We start from the raw sequence: 25,115 nt of genomic DNA, 5'->3' as shown, positions 1-25,115 counted from the left end.
CTTCAGCAACTAGATAAGACCTAGGAACCATGCCATATACTACCAGTACTGCTGGCAAAAATAATATATATGCTGCAATCCATAAAGATTGTGGTCAACCAATGCTAAGAACCCCTTATATTTCATTGAAGGTCTTAAGTCATGATGCAATGGGGATGCCTCATGAATTAAACCAAAGCCATGTTAGGGAGCAAAATTTGTGGATCTATGTGGAATATTCATCATTCATAAATATAAGGTTCATATAGTAGGGTGATGACTACATACACCATGCTAATGAAGATAATTAAATTTGTTTATCACTATTTCTGCTGAGATAATTAAACTTAGTCAATTGTAATTTGTATTTGGGGTATATATATACCCCATGTTAATGTCAATTGCAATTAAAATTAATTATCTTCATTATGTATGTTATGAATTATCTAATGTTTGCAACTTTGCACACAAGCATATATGTAGCCATGCATTGAGTTGTGCCATACAGATATGTATCAACAGTTCAGTACTGATCTAGCTAGTACATGGGTGAGTACATTCTTTTTCCAGCAAAACAAATTTATCAAAATTACGCACCCATGCATGCATGCTATTAGTAGGGGTGGTCCTGAGGGAAGGCATAAAAGCCAAGGCTTTGGGCCCGAAGTATTGAGGGCTCCCAAATTTTATAGATTCCTTATATGTTTATATATATACTGTGTTATACTCAAGCATTGTACGTAAACGCAGAGAGTCCCCTGTGCATATATGCAGATATATGCATGTCTTTATGGAGATGCAAAATCAAATACATCTTGTCTGAGGGTCAGTAGTAGCAGTTAAGGGGTTCAGACTTTTGGACTTTTGCACACAGAAGTAGCAGTAAAATTCACATCCCTATAGCAGTTAATGTAGCATTAATTATAAGTTTTGCGGTCTGGCTCTTTCTGTTTGGAAATTCCACAGAAGTAGTAGGTACCAGTCATACTAATACTATAGAGACAGTGAAACTCTCCTCTCTCTCTCTCTCTCTCTCTCTCTCTCTCTCTCTCTCTCTCTCTCTCTCTCTCTCTCTCTCTCTTTGAGCTCCTCAAGGAAAGAAAAATGGATCTATACGAGAATTCCAGGAATAGTCTTCAAACATAGAATAAATTAGTGTTCTCCATTATGCCCCCTAAGTTTTATTAGTCTTTCAAAAATACCAGAGTTTGAATCCATCTTCCCCTTTGGCCTTCCATTGTAATGAAAAATATCCGAATTACGTTTTTTTTTCAAGTAATTACACATTCTCTCATTCCCAAAAAGAAAAAATTTCCTTATTAATATTGTTGGTCATTTTGCATTCGAAGTTGGACCATGCTAACTTGAGTTGAGCCCAAATTTCTGGTGCAATTTTCTTTTTTTGTTTTTGGACAAAAATTTATGGTGCAATTGCAAACCCAATCATAATGTGTAACCCTCCATCATATGAGAATCAGTAGTGCTAGATATACCACATTTTTATACCATAATTTCATACCACCTTATGTGGCAACTTACATGGCATTCATACATTGGATACTAAAAAATAAAAATAAAAACCCAAAAAGAAAAAGAAAAACTTTATCCAATAAAGTAATGACACGTGAGATGGTATAAGAATGTGGTATAAGAAATGTGGTAAGAATAGCATTATTCTATGAGAATATATCTTCTCCTATAACAAGTATAATAGATTTGGGCCTTGATGGTTACAAGGCTAGGCCTTATTAAACAACATAATAAGGAGGCCAAATTCTACCAGAGCTCTGTTGAAACATTAATCTTTCCAGCCAGATATTTTCACTTCATATATATTTTTGTATCATTGCATGCACCAAAATGTTGCTCAAGAATTTGATGGGATTAATGCTTTCAACTGCCACCAAAATGTGTCTTCAATTCACATGAAAGCTCATATCAGTGGCTAGCTAGCTACTAGCTAGCTACATATTATATATAGACTTTACCATCCATCACTGCTAAATTTAACTTGGGGGTTCACTGTGCATGGCCTCCTCCCTAATTGTGACAACTCAGAGTGTACTATATAGATAGCATGGCCAAGCTGTCTCTTACACAGCCATAAACCTGTGTTGAAGTAGATCTCGGTCGCTTTTCTCTGCTTCTCTCTCATATATGTGCTTAAGAATTATTAGTCAAAGACAGGTCTGAAATGGTTTGAATGAAAACCCTCTAAAACAATACCCATATCTGCTGTCTTATTTACTCCACTCCTAACACTTTTGTGCAACCTCACCTACCTCTCTGTCACAGTCATTAAGTTTCAGACAGAACCCACTTCATGTATCAGCATCTTTTGGTCCATTTCTCTCTCTCTCTCTCTCTATACACACACACACACACAAGAATTGATCACTATTCATTGCCATCTGTTGTACATTCTACACGATTAGCATATTTTCCTAGCTAGGATTTGGTCTGCAATGGTAGTTTAAGGAAATGGATGATATGAGAGGGTGACATTATGTAATGTACATAGCCTGTGTTATATGGAGACCAAAATGGGGAATTTCCCCATGAACCATGACCAAAATGTGAGACCCCACAAGACGGTGGTCATGATTTAATTTCCCAATCCAGATAACAACAAAGATCTCCTTCATGCATTTGAAAAATCGACACAATTAAGCCTAAGAAATCTATGTATATGATCCATCACAAATTACACAAATTTAAGGGTAGGGCTCCACTAGCTCTGGGTTCAACATCTAACATATATGCATGTAATAAGGAGCAGAAAATTAACATGTACCAGCTAATCCTAGTTCAAATTTAATACGAAGACAAGGACAGTGGAAAAATGACAGGAGGGTTACGGGTTTTGACTTGGTTAACAGGAACTCGATCAAACAGGGTTTATACTCTGTTCAGGTTATCATCTTAAGTAATACAGCTAGAACAATATTTTTCTCCAAACCCCAGCATGTTTTTTTCATTCCAAATAAATAATAAAAAAATAAAAACTTAGGGACTTTGAATGAAAAGACTAAATAGGACATACTTTTGTGAGAGGGGGTTGAAAGAGCTCCTCCAATAGGGATTGGAGGCAAGTTTTGTTTATCGAGCAAGACACTTGCTCTGTTCAGTATGATTAGAAAGTTCTATACTCATTCTTGTTTAAAGGCTGAAGCTTGCAAACAGCAAGTTCCTGTGGTTTCCAGTAGGATGGGGAGGGGACATTTATGTCTTTTCCAATATTAAAATCTTAATATTTGTTTCCAAGCAGGGGACCTTACAAGATCAAGAAAGAAGAAAACAGTACTTAGCTCCCTAACAATATATGTCAACACATGATTAGTCCATGCCACATGAACCAATCAACTTCTTGAGTAATTCAAATCATAAATGATACAAAATTAAAACATGTGTGTGTGTGTGTGTGTGAGAGAGAGAGAGAGAGAGAGAGAGAGAGAGAGAGAGAGAGAGAGAGAGAGAGAGAGAGACTTTTTTCTTTTGAGTTTATGGTCTATGTCTGTCTCTAAGCTACTTCAGAACTTGATCATTATTGTAAGAACACACAAGGAGTTAATAGGATGAATAAATGCACCTGCAACACATCAACTAACTACATACTCCTTCACCTGCTAATATTTACTTCGTCTATATCTACCCTAAAGGCTATATATATATATATATATATATATCCACGTCTTCCTCATTCCAACACTCATTCCTTCAGGTCTGTTTCTTCCTTTCCTCAGTGTATTGTAAGCAGAACAAAATGGACCGAGTGGGAAGCAAAGTATCTTCTTCCTTGCTCATATGGGCTTTGGTTGCTGGGATGCTATCCCACAACTTGGTCATCCCTGTCATGTCCACCACCGTTGAAGACCAGAAGAACTATTACTCTCCAGACCCACATGCAGGAAGCCCCCCCAGAGGTTTCTCCGTCTCTCTCTGTCTGTCTCTCTCTCCCTCACTCTCTCTGTCTGTCTCTCTCTCTCTCTCCCTCTCACACACACACACACATACGTACATTGCTTATTTGCTGTATGCTCAACACACATTTTGGTGCATGCATGCATGTACTATTGTTTGTACTACATGTTATATATGATATTGCCCTTCAAACATTTCTATTCTTGCAAGTTTACCAGTTCAAATTATTTCCTTTTGTCAACAGTCTCCAAGAGGAAACTGCTAATGGATTCTTTTCCTTTTCTTCATATTATCTAAATATGTTTGATTCCATCTACATAATATAAACATCTAGCTAGCATGGAGCAGAGATTATGTCATAGTATTAGTCTGAATATCAAGTCCGTAAAATTGTAACATGTGTTCACACAATCTCACCTCCCAAAATCTGTTCATTATGATAAAATGCAGGTTCAGGTTCACACAGGAGTCCTTCCCATACCCCATCACATGGTGGCTCTCACAGCCCCCCCTCCCATGGAAGCGGTGGAAGCTACAACCCCACACCAACACCATCAACACCTTCCAACTGTGGTACCCCACCACACATCCCTGACCCATCAACTCCATCAACCCCATCAACCCCAAGTGGTGGTGGTGGCTACTACCACTCTCCACCAACTTCAGGAGGTCGTACCCCCCCAACACCAGTCATTGTAAGCCCTCCAGTTCCAGTCATTGGAAGCCCCCCAATCCCAGTCATTGGAACCCCACCAGCTATTCCTACACCTCCTTTTGATCCCAATTCCCCACCCTTCACATGCAAGTAAGTAATCACATAAACTCAAATATGAATAAGCTTTCAATAGAACCACCATAAAATACATATATATATATATATATATATATATATACAGATTGACAGTTTAACAGCATAACATATCACAATGAAGGATGATATAACATTTCATGTAACTTTCATCTCTAAGTCACAAAATTACCTTGTTTTGCAGCTACTGGAGGAACCACCCCACAGTGATATGGGGTCTGATGGGCTGGTGGGGAACAACACTGGGCCATGCATTTGGTGTGACTAGTCTTCCTGGGTTTGGGTCCAGTACTTCTATGAGCTTGCAGCAAGCACTTTCCAACACCCGTACTGATGGCCTAGGAGAGCTCTACAGAGAAGGAACTGCTTCCTTGCTGAATGCCATGGTGGACAACAGGTTCCACTTCACAACCAAGCAAGTCAGGGACAGTTTTGTGAGATCACTGGGATCAAACAAGGCAGCAGCAACTCAAGCCCGGGTTTTCAAGCTGGCCAACGAGGGCAAACTCAAGCCCAGAGCCTGAATCACTTGATTTATTTGCTTTTAATTTGACAGTTGATGAGTGCCTTAATTATGTTATATCTAAGACTAAGAGTACTTCAGAAAGTGTGTTATTCTAGAATTATGTGTTCTTAGTGTCTGATTATATTTGCGGTGTTACAGCATATGTTAAGATGGATACTAGGCTTACATTTTAATGCTTAGTTCATGTTGGATCTTAGTTTGAAATAAAATTCAAGATTTCATGTGGGTTCCATATCTCTTATTGCAGCATATGTCAAGCATAATAGAAGCATTAATTAACAGTACAATTCATTGAATTCAAGCACCAACATTAATCGCAAATTTAATCTAGATCTCAATTAATGTGACAAATGACATGATATATAGTAGGGTCAAATATTAATACATAATATACTGGTGCATTAAATTTGCTAGCATGACAGGTATGCATGTTGCAGAAAAAGCATATACAAGGCCCACAATCTTAAATGACCAATTTGACTATTTCTGGTTCAGCACAAGCATGAACATCTCTTGGTACATAGTGAAAGCGTGACTCGCATATTGCTAATGCTAATCATACTTGAGGAAGTACCTGTATGAAGAATGAGTGCATGACCATAATCCAAACACAAGTACAAACATTATAATGGGATTATGCTCTTGTATAATTACAGGAAGAGATTTAAAGTGGATAACAAAGAACTTGGGTTTGAGGCAATTGAATATTGTAGAAATGTTGTTTGGCCAGAAAGATAGATGGAAGGTGGCTGGAACATATATGGACCCCTTTAGTTGACTTGATCCCTTGATTTGCAGAATGCCCTCTTAAATGTCATGTCCAGACTTTTCAGCATAATATAATGTTTGAAAAGAAGGATATATGCAATTAAACCAGAAGCATTTGAACCAGATCATAATTCATTAATTAATTATAATATTCAGAAGCTCTTCTTGGCCAAGCTACTGCCTCATATGAACTTTTATTTTTTAGATGAGTACTGCTCCATGATAACATTAGAGCTTAAATAAATATCATAGGAGTCTGCAATTGGCAATGAATTTATGATAGCAGTTGAATTTTCACAAATTCTCTAACCTAGAAAGTGTTTGTGGGTTGGTTTTTAACTTTTGTAGGAGACAACTAAATGTCATCTTCTATTCAATTGGAGTGTTGTGCTTCTGATATTTGCTTGTGCAATCTAAGAATGCCGGTCCAAGATGCAACCCCCTACTCCCAATTCCTATTGGTAGCTTCAGAAGACCTTTTTAATGCTCCATTATATAAGGATGGACACAATGATTCAACGTCCCACATGTTCTCTCAGTACAACAAGCATTAGTTGCAACATCGTCCTAATAATTGTCAAGGCAACAATTTCACTAAAATCAACAGAAAAAATAAAAAATAAATTCCGACCAGAAAAAGTCATGCATGTGATTACAGGATCAACCAGGATACAATAATACAGAACAGCTATTGGTTGTTCAAACTAGAGGAGAAGAGGATTCAAATGAATGCAGAGTTGTACAAACGAAAAAAATAAACTATTTTTGAAATTCTTTCTTACTTCCACATAATGAATAGGAAAATCCATTTACACTTAATATTGTTTTCCATCTCAGGGGGAGCCAATTTACCTAAAACCTGATGGACATCCATCACATGCTCTTTAGCATGCAACCTTCAAGCTTGGTCTGGTGAGCAATTTAACATGTGTTTTCAAATCTCTTCCCGCTACAAGGATTCCTAGGAAAAAGTTAGTAATAAGCTGTACAATTACATTGCTTCAGTTGCCAGATCCACATAACTGTTTGAGGCAGAGGAAGGCAAATTTGACACGCAGTTACTTCATATGAGATTCAAACCATTTGAAGATCCTATCAGAGTGCAAGCTAGTCATTTCATGGTATGCAAATGCAAGATTCAACTCCTCCTGAATGTAATGAGCCAGATGTTTGTCTGGAAACATAATCTTACTCTCTCTGACTGCTTCTTTCCAACGTGTTCTACGCCCATCATTCTTCATATATCCATTCTCATCAATAAAACCCTTGTGCCGGAAGAGTTCAAACAACTTAGCAGAAACAGACTGATCAAGACCTGGGATTCTATCAGCTAAGAGATGTGGTGACAAGGGGAACTCCATGCATTCAATCTCTGCAACATCAACACCTTTATTTCTTAAAACTTCCATATACTCGTCTATCTTTTGCTGCCTAATAACATCTTTGGGCATGTGCACGAAAAGGGTGGGTGGATAGTTCTCCTGTATATCTATTTGACCAAACATCCCTTCAGCAATCATAATTGTAATACTAGTGAACTTCAACACAGTGGCAAGTACAGAAACAAAGTATCCCCCAGACGAGGCCCCCAAAGCCACAAGAGGAAGATTTCCAAGCTTGTTTTTCTCAACCCACCATCTTATAATATCTTTAACAATAAGTATTTCCTCCCTAAAAGTCCAGCATCTCCCTGCACTTGATATGGCAACAACGGCAAACTTTTGGAAAAGAGCATGAAGAGCTATTAGCCTTTCTTCTGGCAAACCAATGCAGTTTTGGCAGCGAGAAGATTTGTCCCAAAAGTTAGCAGCTCTGCCATCGCAACCATGAGCCAGAAAGAGTACTGCTTTAGGCGAATCTGGTATTTGCCATATTACATCCGTTCCATTCCGGAACTCTAAGGTTGGAGACAGCTGCACCAATGACTCAAAGCTATTCCAATTTTTCCTCGGAAGTCCAGTTAATGGACCAGGATTTCGATCAGTGTTGCAAAGTAACAATACGACAACAAGAAGAAATAATGTAAGAGATGCCACCAGAAATGCAACCGAACGGTTTTGAGGCCCGTTCCATGCCTTTGATTTGTTTCCGTGCTTCCACATTACTGAAACAAAATTGAAAAAATAAAAAATAAACATCAGGAGTTCTCTTAAATCACAGAATGTTGACAAAGTGCAAAATGCAGTGGCTGAGGATATATTAGATATGAATCAATTATAATTCAAGAAGTTTTTCCATAACCCCATTTTGGTGCTGAGACACCTTCTCTTCTCAGCATGATCCATGCGTTCAAGCTCGTAGATCAAATCATGGGTTCTCATCCCACACTAGGTTTTAAAATATTTAGCTCTATTTTATTAATCTGATTTAATGGCTCAAACCTTTCAGAATTATAAAAACTAAAAATAAAAAGATTTAATGGCTCAATACTATAGAATACAAACATTGCAATCACCTGAGCCAAACTCAACAACATAGAATCAAAGCATTTTGAATAAATGGAAAATTATACATTTGACCAAAGAGAAAAATTACTGTTGGCGATTTTACCGGACAATTTGTAGGCTTGACAAAACTTTTGATTATCTTAGTTTGATCAAGTCTCAATTGGGTCTAACTTATTTGAATTTGAAAAATCAACCCCCTATAGTTTCTTAATGGTTAAATGTGGTAAGCAAAGAACTTTTGCTGACAAATATCAATGAACATGGCATTACCATTTTATGAATTTTCACAACCTGTTTCCAAGTTTTCTATCCACTTCATTAATGTAATTACAAAAGCATCAAATTGTGAGAAAAGAGACAACTAATTTAGACACCATTTTGAGTCAAGCAGAGCATGCAACAGTTAACAGTAAACTGAGTCAGAAAAATAACCAAAAAACAAAAAAAGCTAATCTTTATTTTTAATATTTTGTCTTTCTCTGTTTTCTCGGCAACCAAACAGGCAAACACGTAATGAAAAAAATTATCAAATTCAGAATAGAGAACAGCCAAAACATACCCGTAAGGACCCTCTAGATCCAATTCTGAAGTATTTCTGAGCTCTGAGAATTTGCTGTGGTTTCTTCAGTTGTACAAAACCACCGTTAATGCACAAGCCGTGGAGTTTTTTTATTCTTTTTTTTTTTTTGGAAAACTAACCACTTGTGAATTGGGCTAAGTGGCTTACTAAAGTGGACCGCAATTTTAGCCCAGTTTTCAATGCGTTTGAAAGGGGTTTTGGGCCCCGCCTTCTTGGGCTGGGCCCGTGACGGCCCGTGACCGTTGCAGTACTCAGCACTTTGTACAGCATGTCCCATGTTGAAAAGATATCATTTTCAAGCTGAGTTTGTTTTTTTGGGCAATATTTTCAAGCTGAGTTAATAATTTATAAATTAGCATATGTTTCAAACATCAGCAAAAGGGACCTGCACAATGTGGAATTTGCTGATCGATCCATTTGATCGGGAATTGCCCAACTCTCCAAACATTGACAATGCTACGTCTTAATGAGGACACAACTTCACTATCCCACTTGAAAGCTTCCGGATGATTAATTCTAAACCCTGATGGTGTTTCTATCAATATTAACATGATTTTTTTCTTTCTCATAAGTGGGCTTCCAACATGAGAAGAATTCAAAATCTTAAGTCTCTTTTTAACTCATCAAAAATAAAATAAAAAATACTGTAATTCACTCAAGGTCGACGATTTTAAAATTATGAAAATTCAAGGCGAATTATAAAAATAGGATCATCATAAATTCATAACACATAAAAGATCTATAACATATTAATATTTAAAAACTCGAAACGGTTGCCTCATTAGCCTATCCTCCAAATCCAAATTGGTGGTGAGCCTACTAGCTATCTTTACCTTTTAGCTTTGGAAATGGCTATAAGAAGGAAGGATTTCCTAGAATCATTGTTGAAGGTGCATGATGTACAAAAAAGTGATTTTAATTTCCTCTTAACTGATGCAAGTGATCATCCTGATCATTGTGAAGTTGCTTCCGCGCGTATTTGCTAAAGATATGAAAAGTTCTTTGTTTTCTTTTCCATGTTGGAATGTCTGTGAATCTGTGATCATGTGTCTGGGTTTCAACTTCAGAGATAAATAGTGTGGAGTGTGGACCTGACCCTTTTGTTGTTTCTCAATTTTTAATGTAAACCAGATGCAAATTAAGCAGTAAAAACAAAAATATATTGGTGGCAAACCTTGCTTTCTCACAAGGAAAAAGAAAAGAACATTATGATGAGCAGGACATTGACATTTTTGCATGTAATGAAGCACGTGATCCCCTGTCATAATATAAAGCACAAGAGAAAAATGCAACCCATCTTGTTGAAGATCGACATTTATTGATTGATTTAATTAGAAATGCACAACACAGATGTTTGTTTGGTGTGTAATGTGTTTTATTGTTGATGTTTGACAAGGGTTGTTTTAGTCCTTCTTCCCATGGTTTAATTGACTTGGTTATACTTTTATTAATAATGAAATTATAATATAAAGTCATGCAACATATATCAAAATAAATCCCAAAAATTTGTATTTCAATGTGTTAGTTTTTTATTTACTCATATATGAATTTACTCTCAACGTTCATTTATAACAAGTAACATATTGTCAGGATAATATAATAGATTATTCCACATTCATCTAATTCAATATAAATTAATGTCACTTTCTCTCTTCTAATTATAATTTCCATCAAATTGCACATATACTTCAATAATATTTGATGTTCTTGAATATATTTCATAAATTTTCCTAGTGAAAGAATTAAAATTTTAGGGAGGTAGAGTGAAAAAGACTGACCTAATGAATATGTTTTAGTCATTAATTTTCATTTTTCTATTAATGACTGAAAAATCAGTTTGACCCATGTTCAAAAGGAAACAACTTAATTGGGTAATATTTGTTAGCTAGGGATCATTAAAAATATCTGGTCCAGTGTTCATTTGATGTATTGAACAAGCTAGTTTTGCAGAGTACATGTTTTGAATTTAATAATTGTACCTAAGTGGCCAAGTGTTGTCCTTTCAAATTAATTTGCAGAAGCAAACAACAGGCAATAAATAAAATAATTAAACAAAAACAGAGAGAGACTTGGTAAAAAGAGAGAGACATTGATACTTTCGCCTTTAAAAAAAAGTTTTGCTTCCTAAAATGGCATTCTTATTCTTCTCCTAAAATAACTGTTCCTTATAAATTTATAATACAGTACAAAGCACATGAATCCTCTCCTCATCTAACATTCCATTTTTTTGCAAAAATAAATTAAACATTCCAAATTTTATTTTATCCTAATAAGCTTTTAAAGTAATTAGAAATGCTTATTTCAGAAACTTATATTAAGGGACAAGTAAAGAACAATGCTACAAATTTGACATAACTCTTAAGGTGGATTCAACCCTTAAATGCATTATCTCTCAAATTTCTTCTAACATAATTATAACCTCTTTCATAAGGACAAAAATCCACTGCATATAACCTCATTTAGCTTTCACGACGTCTCTAAATTAAGAAAGCATGTTCCAAATACATAGAACCAACTTAATTATAATGTAATCTGCGATGGGAAAAAATTTATATACAATTTTAGAATCATAGGTAAATGTATGAGTGGTTTGCTTAAATTCATAGTGATTCATGAATGTCTTTTGATATTTATAAACATATCATTTAGTGCTAATGTAGAACCTAACGAATGGAAAAACATAAAACAGTATAGAGAAATTTAATTTTCATCAAGTTCAAAAAATATACAATTGAATGATTTACATTGTATTTTAAAATAGAAGTCTTTTAAATATACTTTTTAGGAGTTATGTGAGGCCGGTCTTTTACCGTGCATTTTCAAAGATACTCGTACATTTTCTCTCTTATAGTAGATTCATTATAAGTTCATATAATTGATAATTAGCTCAAACAATATTTTTTTTATCTAATTTGTACTTTTATTGTGGATTTTAAAAATCCAACAACCTAAATCAACCTAAAAGTAACATCATGATAGACTTGATAGACTATCGATCAAAATCCAACGACAATTTGTACCTCATAGTATGATTTACATAAAATCAAACAAGTGTAGCACCCTTAATAGTTAAAAACTCTAAATCTTAGGCACCAACTTTGGCTCATTGTCGGCTGTATACCCAGGTCTCAATCTCATAAATCCATTGGCTACCCATCACTACCACCATCATCAGCATGGTTGTTGATGGTCCCTTTCTGACACCTATCACTGCTTCTCTGATTAGATTAGTGTTTTTAGTGTTTGAAATGTGGGTCTCTCTCTCACTCATAAATCCCAAAACTTTAATCTTTACGCGGCCAAAACTCAGTGATCCAACCCTCCTTTTTTTCTCAGAGCACCATCAAATAGGATCTCTCCCAAACTCCTTAAAATATTTGCAAAAATTCAATTCTTGTGATACGTATTTATAAATACCCCACTCCAACTACCTTCCCTCCTCACACACACTCTCATATCCTTCTTCTCTCTTCTTTGTTGCTGCTTCTTCACCTTGTCTTGAATTCACCATACAAGAAAAGCCTGCAACTTGAGCTCAAGATCTACTCCAACCCACAACTTGTGAGTAAATAAGTTCCTCTCTTTCTATGGTTTCTGTGATTAAAATTGTTTGATTTCCTCAACCATAGCTGTTGATCTGGGAATAGACCCCTCAATGTAGACCCAGATCTCCTGCTTATACATGAAAGCATTTGGTTTTAAGAGTGTTTTATTGGGTTTATGCTACTGAAATCAATGTGGGTTGTGCTTTGTATGCTTTATGTATCTTAGTTTTCTGGAAAAATGTTATTTTTCTTCTTTTATGGTGGAGCAGTAATATCTGGGTCAATTTTGTGCTGCATTTCCGACAGATCCGGTAGATTGGTAATTTGGATGCTTTGCATTGTTGGGTTCTGGTTGTTTTTTATGCCATAAATTGTTCAACTGGCCTGATTATTTTCTTCATGAAGTTTCTTATTGCCTGGTACCAATTTGTTGGCTTTGCATCTTTTTAATCATTATTAGATGTCTTTTTCAGCTTATTTCGTTTCACATTTTACATGAAAACATGAATATCAGATAAAAGAATTTTTTTTTCTTCAAAATTTTTTAATGCTGATTGGAGAGACATGCTAAATTTTTGCTAGTCTTTTTGGATTAAGCTTTAAATTGACATTTACAAACAAAGCAACTTCACTTTTATAATACTTTGTTTGCCCTGAAAATACTAGTCCAGCAAATTGACCTGTTTTATGTAGTGGAATATGCATTTTTAGCCTTGATTAGAAAATGAATGTGTTTTTATACCAAAATAGAAAATGAATGTCTTTGAACCTTTAATCTATTTTCTTTTTCTCTTTTATTATTTCACTTGAATATGGGCTAAGAAAGATAAATATGTCCTAAATTTTTAATTATAACACATGAAAGTCTTCGTAAGAAGTTCATTTTTTCATGAATTTCCATTTTTATTTTGAATTTTAGTTCCTTCCTTTGATGATTTGTTTCTTTTAATCATGTTACTGAACAATATATTACCTTTTTCTCCTGCATTTCTTAACATACTTCATTTTAGTTGAAATTTTGAGATTCTTAGTCAAATTTTATATGCTGGATTATGTAGAATTCTTTTGGATATGGCTACCTCGTATAAACCAAAGAACATCCTCATTACTGGAGCTGCCGGCTTCATTGCATCCCATGTTTGCAATCGGCTTATCCGGAACTACCCTGAGTACAAGATTGTGGTCCTTGACAAACTTGATTACTGTTCCAACTTGAAGAACCTTCATCCCTCAAGGTCTTCCCCAAACTTCAAATTCATCAAGGGAGACATTGGCAGTGCTGACCTTGTCAACTTCATTCTTCTCACTGAGTCCATTGATACAATAATGCACTTTGCAGCCCAGACCCATGTCGACAACTCTTTTGGTAACAGCTTTGAGTTCACTACAAACAACATCTATGGTACGCATGTTCTTCTAGAAGCATGCAAAGTCACTGGCCAAATCAGAAGGTTCATCCATGTAAGCACAGATGAAGTCTATGGGGAGACAGATGAAGATGCTGTGGTGGGAAATCATGAGGCTTCTCAGCTTCTCCCGACAAACCCCTACTCTGCGACTAAAGCTGGAGCAGAGATGCTTGTTATGGCCTATGGGCGTTCATATGGATTGCCTGTGATAACTACCAGAGGAAATAATGTTTATGGCCCCAATCAGTTCCCTGAAAAGATGATTCCAAAATTCCTTCTCTTGGCTATGAAAGGGAAGCCTCTTCCAATTCATGGCGATGGATCAAATGTCAGGAGTTATCTCTATTGTGAGGACGTAGCAGAGGCATTTGAAGTCATTCTCCATAGGGGTGAGGTAGGCCATGTCTACAACATTGGGACGAAGAAGGAGAGGAGGGTGATTGATGTGGCTAGGGAAATTTGCCAACTCTTCTCTTTGAACCCAGATACTCAGATTAAGCTTGTAGAGAATAGGCCTTTTAATGATCAGAGATATTTCTTAGATGACCAAAAGCTGAAAAACTTGGGATGGCATGAAAGGACTTCATGGGAAGATGGTTTGAGGAAAACAATGGAATGGTATGCCAAGAATCCTGATTGGTGGGGAGATGTATCTGGAGCGCTTCTCCCTCATCCAAGAATGCTCATGGTTCCTGGAATTGAAAGAAAATTTGATGGGCTCGTTAATGGCAATGCTGCTTACTCTTTTTCAGCAAGTGATATTAGTCAGAGCCAAATGGTTGTTCCAGCTCCAAGGAACAATCCGTCTACTCAGAAGCCATCTCTGAAGTTTTTGATTTATGGGAAAACAGGGTGGATTGGGGGACTTCTTGGGAAGATTTGTGAGAAGCAAGGGATACCCTTTGAGTATGGACGAGGACGTCTTCAGGAACGGTCACAGCTCGTGGATGATATTCAGAGGGTTAAACCAACCCATGTTTTCAACGCTGCTGGAGTGACTGGCAGACCCAATGTGGATTGGTGTGAAACTCATAAACCAGAAACAATTAGGACCAATGTTGTTGGTACATTAACCTTGGCTGGTGTCTGCAGAGAGCATGGCCTCCTAATGATGAACTATGCTACTGGTTGTATCTTCGAGTATGATGCTGCCCATCCGTCAAGATCAGGAATTGGGTTCAAGGAGGAAGACACCCCCAATTTCACAGGCTCATTTTATTCCAAAACCAAAGCCATGGTATCTCTTTCAACTATCCATATCCATTACTGTTATATTCTTGAGAGAAAGTTTTAGAATAGCTGCCAACTAATATCTCTCTTTCCCATTTTTGTACCAGGTGGAAGAGCTTCTGAAAGAATATGACAATGTTTGCACTCTCAGAGTCCGCATGCCAATATCATCTGATCTCAGCAACCCACGTAACTTCATCACGAAGATCTCACGGTACAACAAAGTAGTGGACATTCCAAACAGCATGACCATCTTGGATGAGCTTCTGCCCATTTCAGTTGAGATGGCCAAGAGGAACTGCAGGGGCATATGGAACTTCACAAACCCTGGTGTGGTGAGCCACAATGAGATTCTGGAGATGTACAAGACCTACATTGACCCCAGTTTCAAGTGGGTTAACTTCACACTGGAAGAACAAGCCAAGGTTATTGTTGCACCAAGAAGCAACAATGAGATGGATGCATCCAAGTTGAAGAAAGAGTTCCCTGAATTGTTGCCAATCAAGGAATCACTGATCAAATACGTCTTCAAACCCAACAAGAAAACATCTGCTGGTGGAGCAGCAAATTAAGTCTTTCATGAAGTTGACCATGTCACCAATTTATGCATATTTTTGTTCTTCTGGGCATGAATCACTCTCATGTTGTGATTTATTCCGCCAGTGTCATCCTATCAGTTCAATCTGTTCCTATGATATAGCTAGGATAAATTGATTTCATCATATTGGTTTTAGTTTGCCTATTGTGATAAGGAGCTTCTGCATTGCTTCAGAATATTTAAAAGGTCTACTGTACGTGCAGCATTGTAATTTTGGATATGTAATAAAAAACATGTAATTTTGGATATTTATTTTATACAAAGTTTTATCTATTGATTACTGTTTGTGAATTCTCATAAAAGCCAGACTATATATTACTGTTTTATCTATTAAACAACTTCAAAGTTTCAGTCATTTGGTAATTTATGACACCATAACACAATTCAATTTTTTTTAAAAAAAAAATATATATATATATGCCAATAGGCAGGTTTATAACACAATTCGAATTTGACACTAAGTTATTAATTTGATGACACCTAATTAGCATTGTTACCTCAAAAGGGATAAGAATCATAAGACCAATATGTGTAATCTACAAAAATTTTCATCTAATGGGTGTAGATTTTCAATAATGCTAGTTATCCCACATTTTTTTTCCCACATTTGTATCCCACCTGATGTGTCATTACTTTATTGGAAGGGTATTTCCTTTTTCTTTTTTAGGTTTTATTTTTTAATTTGTAGTGTCCAATGTATGAATGCCATGTAAGATGGTATGAAATTGTGGTATAAAAATGTGGTAAGTGTAGCATTACTGGTAGATTTTATATGTCTATATATGTCTCTTATAAAGTGATTAGAGAAAAGTAAACACAATAAGGTGTATACACGTAAGTTTTTTCCTTAGAAACAAAGCCCACTCAGCACTTCCGGTCTCCCACTTCATACTTCCACCTCTGTAATCTCAGCCCCCCTGCAAGTCTGCAAGGTAATCGCTCTCTCTCAGTTCTTAGAATTTTCGAGTTATATAATTTTCCTTTTTCTCTTTCATTTATTTCTCTGTATCCAAATCCCAATTTCAATTGAGACCCTAATTGAGCTGTCCAAGTTAAGTTGCTGATTTTAGGCAATTTCTCTCACCCTGCAGACTCTGTTATTTTACATTTCAATTGTGTATTTGTGCTATGAATTTCTGATTTTAATTTGGGAATCATTTGCTGGGGTTATCTCTCTCTCGGTTTTGATTAATTGAAAGATTCTGTCTTTTTAAAAAAATTTATGGAAAATAAAAATGTGGAAAGCAATGTCTCTCTCAGTCTCATAGCCGAAGTTGCTGAGAGAAATAAATTAGGTGCAAATTTGATAGTGGAACAGAAACATTGCCCACCTATATTGATGCGATGGATCAAGATAATATTTTGGGTGATAATAAGGAGTGGAACGAATGAAGTGACTTTTTTTTTGTCGAGATTGGTTGTATGAATAACTGAATATTTATATTTTGGATTGAATATTATGCTACTGGTGAGGCTTATGCATCGGCTTTGAAAACATTGATTTGTCAGTATTGGTTTTGATTTTGTACCTGTGGTCCTACAACTGTTTATTGAAATCAGCTTTTTAATCTCTCTCTCTCTCTCTCTCTCTGTGGGAATTTATGCTATTCTTGGATGAGGATAAGCTTGTTTCGATAAAGCTGATTTTTGTCCTTGTTTGAGACTGTATTTGTGAGTATGCTAATGGTGATGGAAATTATTGGCAAAACAGGTTCCGGGTATTGCCTATTTTTGCTTTTCTTCATTTCTTCTTCTTTTTTCTTGGCTCTCCAAGAGGGTGGTTCATTTCCTGTACATCTTGATGGATAAAGAAGACAATGCTACTGGTGATCATGAGGAGGCTTCACAGTATGCCCTTGCTCTGGGCCTTGAGGAAGACATGGCGGAAGATGTCGGGGATGACGAAGAGGAAGAAGAAGATGGAGAAGTGGAAGAAGACAATGAGGGTGAGGAAGAGAATGCTTTCAGTTTCAATGATGGGGTCAATCCTTCGGATCTTGTGGAAGACAGTGCTTTTGGTGATAAACTTTATCAGCAATTTGTGGGCAGGGATTATGAGGCTCTAGCTGAGAAAAAGAGAAAACAACATGGGGATAGCCAGCCTGAAGGCTCAGTTAAGAAGGCCAGGCAGGAGGATATTTCTGGAGCAAGCATGGAGGAAATAATGGAGGCCATGGATTATGGTATGCAAAGGAGGTCAAGGAAGCTTAAGAAAAAAGGTAGGCGGAAAGGATCAAAGAAGAAACTTACCCCTGAAATTACTCGAATGCTTGGTGATGCTACTCTTCATTATGTATTTGGCCGTTATGAAGAGGCCATACCCATCTTGGCAGAAGTTATTAAAAAAGCACCGCATGTGTCTGATTCTTATCATACACTTGGACTTGTCCATGATGCTCTTGGTAGTGTAACGAAAGCCTTGAATTGCTACACATTTGCTGCACTTTTAGCACCAAGAGGTTCATCTTTTTGGAAACTGCTTTTTACCCGGTTCAGAGCACGAGGAAATACTGATAGAGCTGTTTATTGCCTTTCAAGAGCAATATCTGCAGATCCTGAAGATATTACTCTGAAATTTGAACGTGCTTCACTCTATGTTGAGCTTGGAGATTATCAAAAGGCTGCTGCATCGTATGAACAAATAGTACAAACCTGTCCTGATGATGTTGAAGCACTCAAGATAGGGGCAAAGATGTACAAAAGATGTGGTCAGTGTGAGCGTTCTATCCGTATTCTGGAGGATTATCTCAGAGGTCATCCAACTGAAGCTGATTTGAGTGTCACTGATCTGTTAGCTTCTATACTTATAGAAAATAATGCACATAATGAAGCTCTTCAGCATATTGAGCATGCACAAGTTGTATTCTGTTCAGAAAAAGAGCTGCCTCTGGAAATGAAAATTAAAGCAGGAATTTGCCATGCTTACCTCGGAAATATGGAGAAGGCAGAAATTCTCTTTAGTGCTCTTCAACATAAGAGTGCTGATCATGCTGACTTGGTTAATAAAGTTGCAGACTCGTTTATGAGTCTTGAGCATTATAGTTCTGCATTGAAGTATTATTTGATGTTGAAAGGAAATTCTGAATTTAACAATGGCATTTTACATATGAAAATTGCTCGGTGTCATTTGTCCTTGAATGACAGAGCACAAGCAATTTTGTCCTTCTACGAAGCTTTAAAGATACTTGAAGATAATATTGAGGCCCGATTCACATTGGCTTCTATTCTTGTTGAAGAAGCCAGAGAAGATGAAGCCATTTTGTTGCTATCTCCTCCGAAAAATCTAGACTGTTCTGACCTCCAAACTGATAAATCAGAACCATGGTGGTGCAATGGAAAAGTGAAACTTCAGCTTTGCCAAATTTACAGAGCAAAAGGAATGCTTGAGGAATTTGTGGATTCAATTTATCCTTTGATACATGAGTCATTATGTATCGAATCACTTAAGCAAAAGGTGAGAGTGAAAAGGAGGCTGTCGAAAAGTGTTCTGTTAGAAAGAGTCAAAGTCCTAGATGATCACCAAACAGATCACCTGTTTTGCGGATCTATACCAGTAGCTCCTGCATCTGATCGGATGACAGCTGCCAGAGCGAAGAAATTGCTTCAGAAAAAGGCAAAAGTGAAGGAATTAAAGAGGGCTGAGGCAACGGCTACTGGAGTTGACTGGCAAAGTGATGATTCAGATGAAGATCTTCCAGAAGAAATATACAAAGAACCTCCCCTGCCGGATCTTCTCAAGAATAAAGAGCATCATGGCCTTATAGTAGATTTGTGCACGTCACTAGCTTCCTTGCATAGATATCGTGAAGCATTGAAGATTATAAATCTTGCTTTGAAATTGACACGCAATATGTCTTCTGTTGGGGAGGAACTCCGATCTCTTGGAGCTCAAATAGCATACGACACTCCAGAACCTGAGCATGGGGTTGACTGTGTAAAATACATTGCAGACGAGCATCCATACAGCTATGCTGCCTGGAATTGCTATTACAAAGTAATTACCAGATTAGATGACTGGTATGCGAGGCATTATAAGTTTCTACGTGGTAAGCAAGACAAACTCAAAGACTGTGCACCTCCCAGTATCATTACTGGGCATCATTTTACAAGAAAAAGCCGTCATCAAGATGCTGCAAGAGAATACCTTGAAGCTTATAAATTATTGCCAGAGAACCCCCTAATTAATCTCTGTGTCGGTACTGCCTTAATCAACTTAGCCCTTGGACTTAGACTTCAGAATAAGCACCAGTGTGTTGCACAGGGCTTAGCATTCCTCTACAACAATTTACGGCTTTGTGAAAACAGCCAGGAGGCTTTGTACAACATAGCCAGGGCATTCCATCAAGTCGGCCTTGTGACTCTTGCAGCTTCATATTATGAAAAAGTTCTTGCAATTCATGAGAAGGATTACCCCTTGCCAAAACTTCCCCATGAAAATCCAGGATCTGTTGAACATCGATCACCGGGTTACTGTGACCTTCGCAGAGAAGCAGCTTTCAATCTGCATCTCATCTACAAAAAGAGTGGAGCTGTTGATCTTGCTCGAATGGTCTTGAGAGATCACTGCAGTTTCTGAGCATGCAACTGGTCTTAGTCTCTTAGAATATTAGAACGGTCTCGATATTTCTTTGGCTTTTTTATTTTTAGGTGTCAATTCTTTCATTTTTTTTTTTTCAGTTCAATTTGCGGTTTGAGTTCAGTTTAGGGTTTAATCTCTGATCAAAATCAATTTTAGGGTTCAATTTTGGGTTAATTTATAAGCTAAAACTCTGATGTCTGGGTTAATTTCTAAGCTAGAACTCTGCTTGGTTAGGTTTCATGGTGCTTACTATTTTTGTTTGTATTTAACATTCATTGTTCTTTTTTTAAATATTTGTTGATCAACTTTTTGTTTTACCAAGTATTTGGGTTTTGTTTGTTCCAAAGGGTTGGAGGGATCAGAACTAATACTAAAATCTTAAGAACTAGTGGCATTTGGCCCAGATGGTGACAAGGTGAGCCATTTAAATTTCATCTCAATAATTACTTGCGTATTAGACTAGACTACCTTGAAAAGGTATTTGTTTTCTCTGTTTACTTGAAGATGATTCAATTATCTGAAATGTTTTAGAAGAGACCTAGTTGACAACTGGTCTTCATAAACCAAAAATTCAAATGCAGGCTAATAGTTTATTAAATTGGTTTATTTTCTTCTTGTTGAGCTGCACCATGTATCCAAATCAACTTAATTTTTGGAAAAGAAAAAAGGGATTTATACTAAATGTTGCTACTTTTCTGGTTGATGCAGGTAAATGCAATTCCAAACTTAAATGAAGATCAATCTTGGAAAGCTATAGAACTATTTGCGAATGATGAAACCAAATTTCAGATGTTGAAAAAGATTTTCCCTGGAAGGAAAGAAGGATTTTATCATGAAGTTTTTTGCTTAGGAAATTTGATGGTGTTAAAAGGTTGTTTGATATTTTAAACTATGTAGAAGACTTAATTTATTTTGGTTGTAGTTTAAATTTTATACTATGAGATTTTATTTTGTGTTATGTATTAGGGAATTTAATTTAATTTAATTTTGTATTTATTTATGCATATATATGTATATATGGAATAATTTCTCGTGCCTACGGTGATGGTGAGACAACTTGAGGAAACCCATCATTAGAGAAAGAAGTGGAATTTTCAGGCCTCCCACATCTACTCCAAGAATTTTTCAGCTGGCAGGCTTGGGCCAGGAGCTCAGTTTGGGCTCTTTATTTTCTTCTCCTGGACCTTTTCTTAAAGATGAGATGACACCCACAAATATAAGTCTTTTGGAGAGTTAATTATATTTACACCTCTTGAGGTTTATCGTTTTTTCACACACCCTGCTGGGGTTTTAATAATTACACATACACCCCCTGAGGTTTCAAAACTGTTGCATATAACCTCTTATATGAGATGAAAAATGATGAAAAATTATGCAAAAAAGCAAGGGGTGAAATGACTTAATAAGATTACTCAAGGTGTAAGGTCCAATCTCAATACAAATATTTTCTTTTTTGTTTATTTATTTTTTTTCTCTTGTAGGGGGTTATATGCAATAGTTTTGAAGCCTCATGGGGTGTATGTGTAATTTTTGAAACCTTAGGGGGTATATGTGAAAAGACAATAAACATCATGAGATGTAAGTGTAATTAACTCGTCTTTTGGACCACAACAACTTTTGAAAGGTGGCAAAGTAATTCCATCAAATCTCTGTGTATAAATTTTGGCCCTTTTTTTTTTTTTTCAAGGTTTAGTGGGAGGAGGAATCGAACTTGGGTGCAAAAAGCAAACTCTACTGCCTTTCCAACTGGGCTGCCTACCAACTGCGTGGCCACTAATTTCTAGCTGCAATTAGTTACACTTGAAGTAAAATTATGTTGAAGAGTTAAGAACATGCATTCTTCCTTAGGTGAAAAATTATGTTTCAACATGTAATTTTAATTTTTCAAGTTTTGCAACCTACTACCTCAGATATTTAATAAGAGATTAATTTTTTATATATATTATAATATTTTCTTTTGAGAACAAATATTTTGTTAAAATATCAATCAAAACCATACAAGAATGATAATTTTCTCCTTGACAAAGAGAAAGGAATAGCAATGTTCTCCCTTCCATCTCCATCGGATGTGACTTTCTCCTCAACTGTCTCAACTCCAAACAAATTAGAATCATGCCGAGTGTACATCTGGATTGGACTTTGGATCCAGAGGGGGCCCAAATTGCATGTTACTAGGCTGAAGTTTGGGTCGACAAGATGAGAAGGGAACACAAACTTTGTGGGCCAATGAGAGGCCCACATGCACCATCTTTTTATTGCAGCATCTCATAATTGGATTTGGCTCCTCCATTTTAGCAAAAGAATAGAGATCTGAGTCATGTGCATGCAAACCAAATTGAGGCATCCGCAATCACATCATCCTATCTCAATAAGTTCAGCTTTACCTAAATTATAGTTCTCAATTTCACATCCATGAGCTAAGCTTATGGTTTCTGAAAATTGGAGCACATATGACGTATCGTTTTAACTTTTAACCAAGATATTGTGATATGGTGTCGTATAATTTTCTCTCATTTTTTGGGACTAGTATGTAATAGAAAATGAGAGAAGAAATAGATCTCACAAATATGTGCATTTATTGTTTGCATATTTATTAATTTGGGTTATATTTCATTTTTAAAAATGAGCAAAGAAAAGAAAGGACAAGAGTCGAACTTTAATGACAAGAATGAGAGTATAGACCTCACTGTTGGAATTATAAATCCCCTTAGCAACAAATACTAAATTATAGTGGCAGAGAAAAAAGTTTTGCCATTGTAAATCTTATATTTATTTTCCCCTTAATTTAAAGAATTATGAACTTTCTAGACTCTAACTCTAGAGTGGTTTCTTATGGGTTATAACTTTATGTGACAATATAGAATTCAATATTCTAAAGAATGATCTATTCAACTTCTTTTGTTGGTTTCGCTTTTTGTGCCTTAAATTGGGCAAGGGTGAAAAGAATCAATTGTTTAAGGTCAAGATTAGTCATAACTATACACTAGCTTTTTAAAACACTTTAATATGTTTTAAATTAAATTTAAATGTTGTCACATCATCATCATTCTATAATTGGGCAATAACTTAATTATAAAGACCGGAGCCTTAAAAATATGTGAATGAAGCTTAAGCAATAATTAATTACGTGGCAAAATATTACCACAACAGAAGAATAAATGCGAATACGTTTTTGGTTTGGCTTTCAAAGTTTCCTATATGTGAAAAGGATTAGAAGGTTGGTTGGTTGCTCCTACTTTTGACCTAATCGTGATGGATTTACCTTTGCTTTCGATTTCATATTCTAATAGAAACAATGGGGCCTTAATTGGTCTGGTTGAAAGAGAGTTGTCAAAAAACCAATCTTTGAAAAATATTCAATTGATTATGCAGATTTTTTTTGGGAGAAAAAATATTAACAACCACAACCCCGATGACACCTATTTGATCACTACCAATGGAGAAAACGATTGGTCCCAACAAAGAGAAGTAGTCCCAATCTGTGGAAACTTACCATGTAGATTGGTAATCAATTAGTTTCCTAATAAATATGTCAAAATGATACATTATAAGATTAATTTAGATCTTCTGCTTGTTTTTTTATCTTTTTATTAATGTTTGATTTTTTATTTTAGTTTGTCATCTAATTAAGGATAATAAATAAAAAAATTAGTAGGTGAAATAAAATGTATATATGCAGCTAGAGACTAAACTCACCAAGGCTCTTCAATTTTACAAGAGATTAATTATGCCACTTTACTTTTGAAGTGGTATTACATATTTATGTATATATGGGTTAAAATACACTTTTAATCTATATATTATATATCAAAAGTTATGGATCTATTTTAATCTAGTCTGTAGAGTTTTAATTTCAACAAATTTATTTATAGAATGAATTAATTCATTTATAGTTTGTTAATGGTAGTGCAAGGACTATCATTTTATAACTAGCATATTATTTAGATATAGAATTGAATAGATTAATTAAAGAGATAATTAGGATTAGGTCCTTTTAAAAAAACAGTTTTTAGATGGAGACCGAGGGTGTTTTAAAATTTATAAGAAAATCTTTTTAATTCATAATAATTTATAAAAAATTCTTTTAATTCATAATAAAATTCTTTTAATTTATAAGAAAATCCTTTTAATTCATAAGAAAATCCTTTTAATTCATAATAAAGTTATTCCCCGATTTGAAGAGTATTTCTCCCAATTTGAAGGGTTTTTCCCCTCCTAGGGTATAGAGTGGGCTTTGTAGAGGCTGCATGTTAGGTTTTAACTCCGAGATTTCCGCCTAAAATCTCATAGTTAAAACCTAACATAAAGCCGTCAAAGAAGAAAACTAAAAGGACTTAATTAAAAATCCTAAATTACTACCGGTCTTAGTCTAAGAAAGACTCATAAAATGGACTGAATTCTAAGTCCCCCTTAATTAAATTGCAACTTCCCATAACATTCACAATCTTTTGTTGTTCTTTTTCTCCAAAACTATGCATAACATCAAAAACCAGATGCAAGGATGCCAAGGAACAATATTGGTTAAAATGGTTATCATTAACGGACCCTATTGTTTTTAGTACAACTTTAGTACTTTGCATGAGAATTAATTAATTTAATTGACGACTAAAATTTGCCGAAAAGCCACAATGATGCATGTGCACGGTGACAAAGACGTCCCACCATCACTGAGGTCACTTCCAACGTCCAAAATTAATGTAACAACGCCATCATATATAATCAACA

The 25,115-nt window shown here is 35.9% G+C and overlaps 4 protein-coding genes across 6 annotated transcripts; 3 read left to right on the top strand and 1 right to left on the bottom strand.

Annotated features, from left to right (window-relative positions):
• Positions 1 to 3,693: 3,693 nt before the first annotated feature.
• On the top strand, positions 3,694 to 5,448 carry LOC147287761 (protodermal factor 1-like). 2 transcript variants are annotated; one of them, XM_086240167.1, is made up of 3 exons: positions 3,694 to 3,902; positions 4,351 to 4,705; positions 4,893 to 5,448. In XM_086240167.1, exons 1-3 carry the CDS (start codon positions 3,743 to 3,745, stop codon positions 5,230 to 5,232), a joined length of 855 nt encoding a protein of 284 aa, XP_086096293.1. In that variant the 5' UTR covers positions 3,694 to 3,742; the 3' UTR covers positions 5,233 to 5,448. The 2 variants fall into 2 exon arrangements, with proteins under 2 accessions (XP_086096293.1, XP_086096292.1); XM_086240166.1 differs by having other exon boundaries at positions 3,694 to 3,920.
• Positions 5,449 to 6,753: 1,305 nt separating this feature from the next.
• LOC147287760 (secretion-regulating guanine nucleotide exchange factor) lies at positions 6,754 to 9,119 on the bottom strand. Its single transcript, XM_086241994.1, has 2 exons — positions 9,009 to 9,119; positions 6,754 to 8,106 (listed from the first exon to the last, which is right to left on the bottom strand). The coding sequence occupies exon 2, from the start codon at positions 8,102 to 8,104 to the stop codon at positions 7,061 to 7,063; it is 1,044 nt and encodes a 347-aa protein (XP_086098120.1). The 5' UTR covers positions 8,105 to 8,106; positions 9,009 to 9,119; the 3' UTR covers positions 6,754 to 7,060.
• A 3,176-nt stretch (positions 9,120 to 12,295) lies between these two features.
• On the top strand, positions 12,296 to 16,059 carry LOC147287759 (trifunctional UDP-glucose 4,6-dehydratase/UDP-4-keto-6-deoxy-D-glucose 3,5-epimerase/UDP-4-keto-L-rhamnose-reductase RHM1-like). The gene is made up of 3 exons (XM_086241384.1): positions 12,296 to 12,590; positions 13,633 to 15,220; positions 15,321 to 16,059. Exons 2-3 carry the CDS (start codon positions 13,646 to 13,648, stop codon positions 15,783 to 15,785), a joined length of 2,040 nt encoding a protein of 679 aa, XP_086097510.1. The 5' UTR covers positions 12,296 to 12,590; positions 13,633 to 13,645; the 3' UTR covers positions 15,786 to 16,059.
• A 590-nt stretch (positions 16,060 to 16,649) lies between these two features.
• Positions 16,650 to 21,384, top strand: LOC147287758 (uncharacterized). Of its 2 annotated transcripts, XR_015121814.1 has the most exons (3): positions 16,650 to 16,743; positions 17,523 to 20,805; positions 21,099 to 21,384. XR_015121814.1 is itself a non-coding variant. In XM_086241136.1 (2 exons), exon 2 carries the CDS (start codon positions 17,613 to 17,615, stop codon positions 20,385 to 20,387), a length of 2,775 nt encoding a protein of 924 aa, XP_086097262.1. In that variant the 5' UTR covers positions 16,650 to 16,743; positions 17,523 to 17,612; the 3' UTR covers positions 20,388 to 21,384. The 2 variants fall into 2 exon arrangements, 1 of the variants encoding a protein (XP_086097262.1); XM_086241136.1 differs by having other exon boundaries at positions 17,523 to 21,384.
• The last annotated feature ends 3,731 nt before the right edge of the window (positions 21,385 to 25,115 follow it).

This window comes from Dryas octopetala, chromosome 4 (genome assembly GCF_963921425.1).
Source record: "Dryas octopetala chromosome 4, drDryOcto1.1, whole genome shotgun sequence".
Taxonomy (NCBI): domain Eukaryota; kingdom Viridiplantae; phylum Streptophyta; class Magnoliopsida; order Rosales; family Rosaceae; genus Dryas; species Dryas octopetala.
Note: the sequence above shows the minus strand (reverse complement) of the source record. Positions and strands in the feature narration are given on the sequence as shown.

Coding starts and splice junctions, on each gene's coding strand:
- LOC147287761 (XM_086240166.1), top strand. CDS start 3,743: ATGGACCGAGTGGGAAGCAAAGTATCTTCTTCCTTGCTCATATGGGCT. Junction 3,921..4,350: donor AGGTTTCTCCGTCTCTCTCT/GTCTGTCTCTCT, acceptor GATAAAATGCAG/GTTCAGGTTCACACAGGAGT. Junction 4,706..4,892: donor TCCCCACCCTTCACATGCAA/GTAAGTAATCAC, acceptor CTTGTTTTGCAG/CTACTGGAGGAACCACCCCA.
- LOC147287760 (XM_086241994.1), bottom strand. CDS start 8,104: ATGTGGAAGCACGGAAACAAATCAAAGGCATGGAACGGGCCTCAAAAC.
- LOC147287759 (XM_086241384.1), top strand. CDS start 13,646: ATGGCTACCTCGTATAAACCAAAGAACATCCTCATTACTGGAGCTGCC. Junction 15,221..15,320: donor ATTCCAAAACCAAAGCCATG/GTATCTCTTTCA, acceptor TTTTTGTACCAG/GTGGAAGAGCTTCTGAAAGA.
- LOC147287758 (XM_086241136.1), top strand. CDS start 17,613: ATGGATAAAGAAGACAATGCTACTGGTGATCATGAGGAGGCTTCACAG.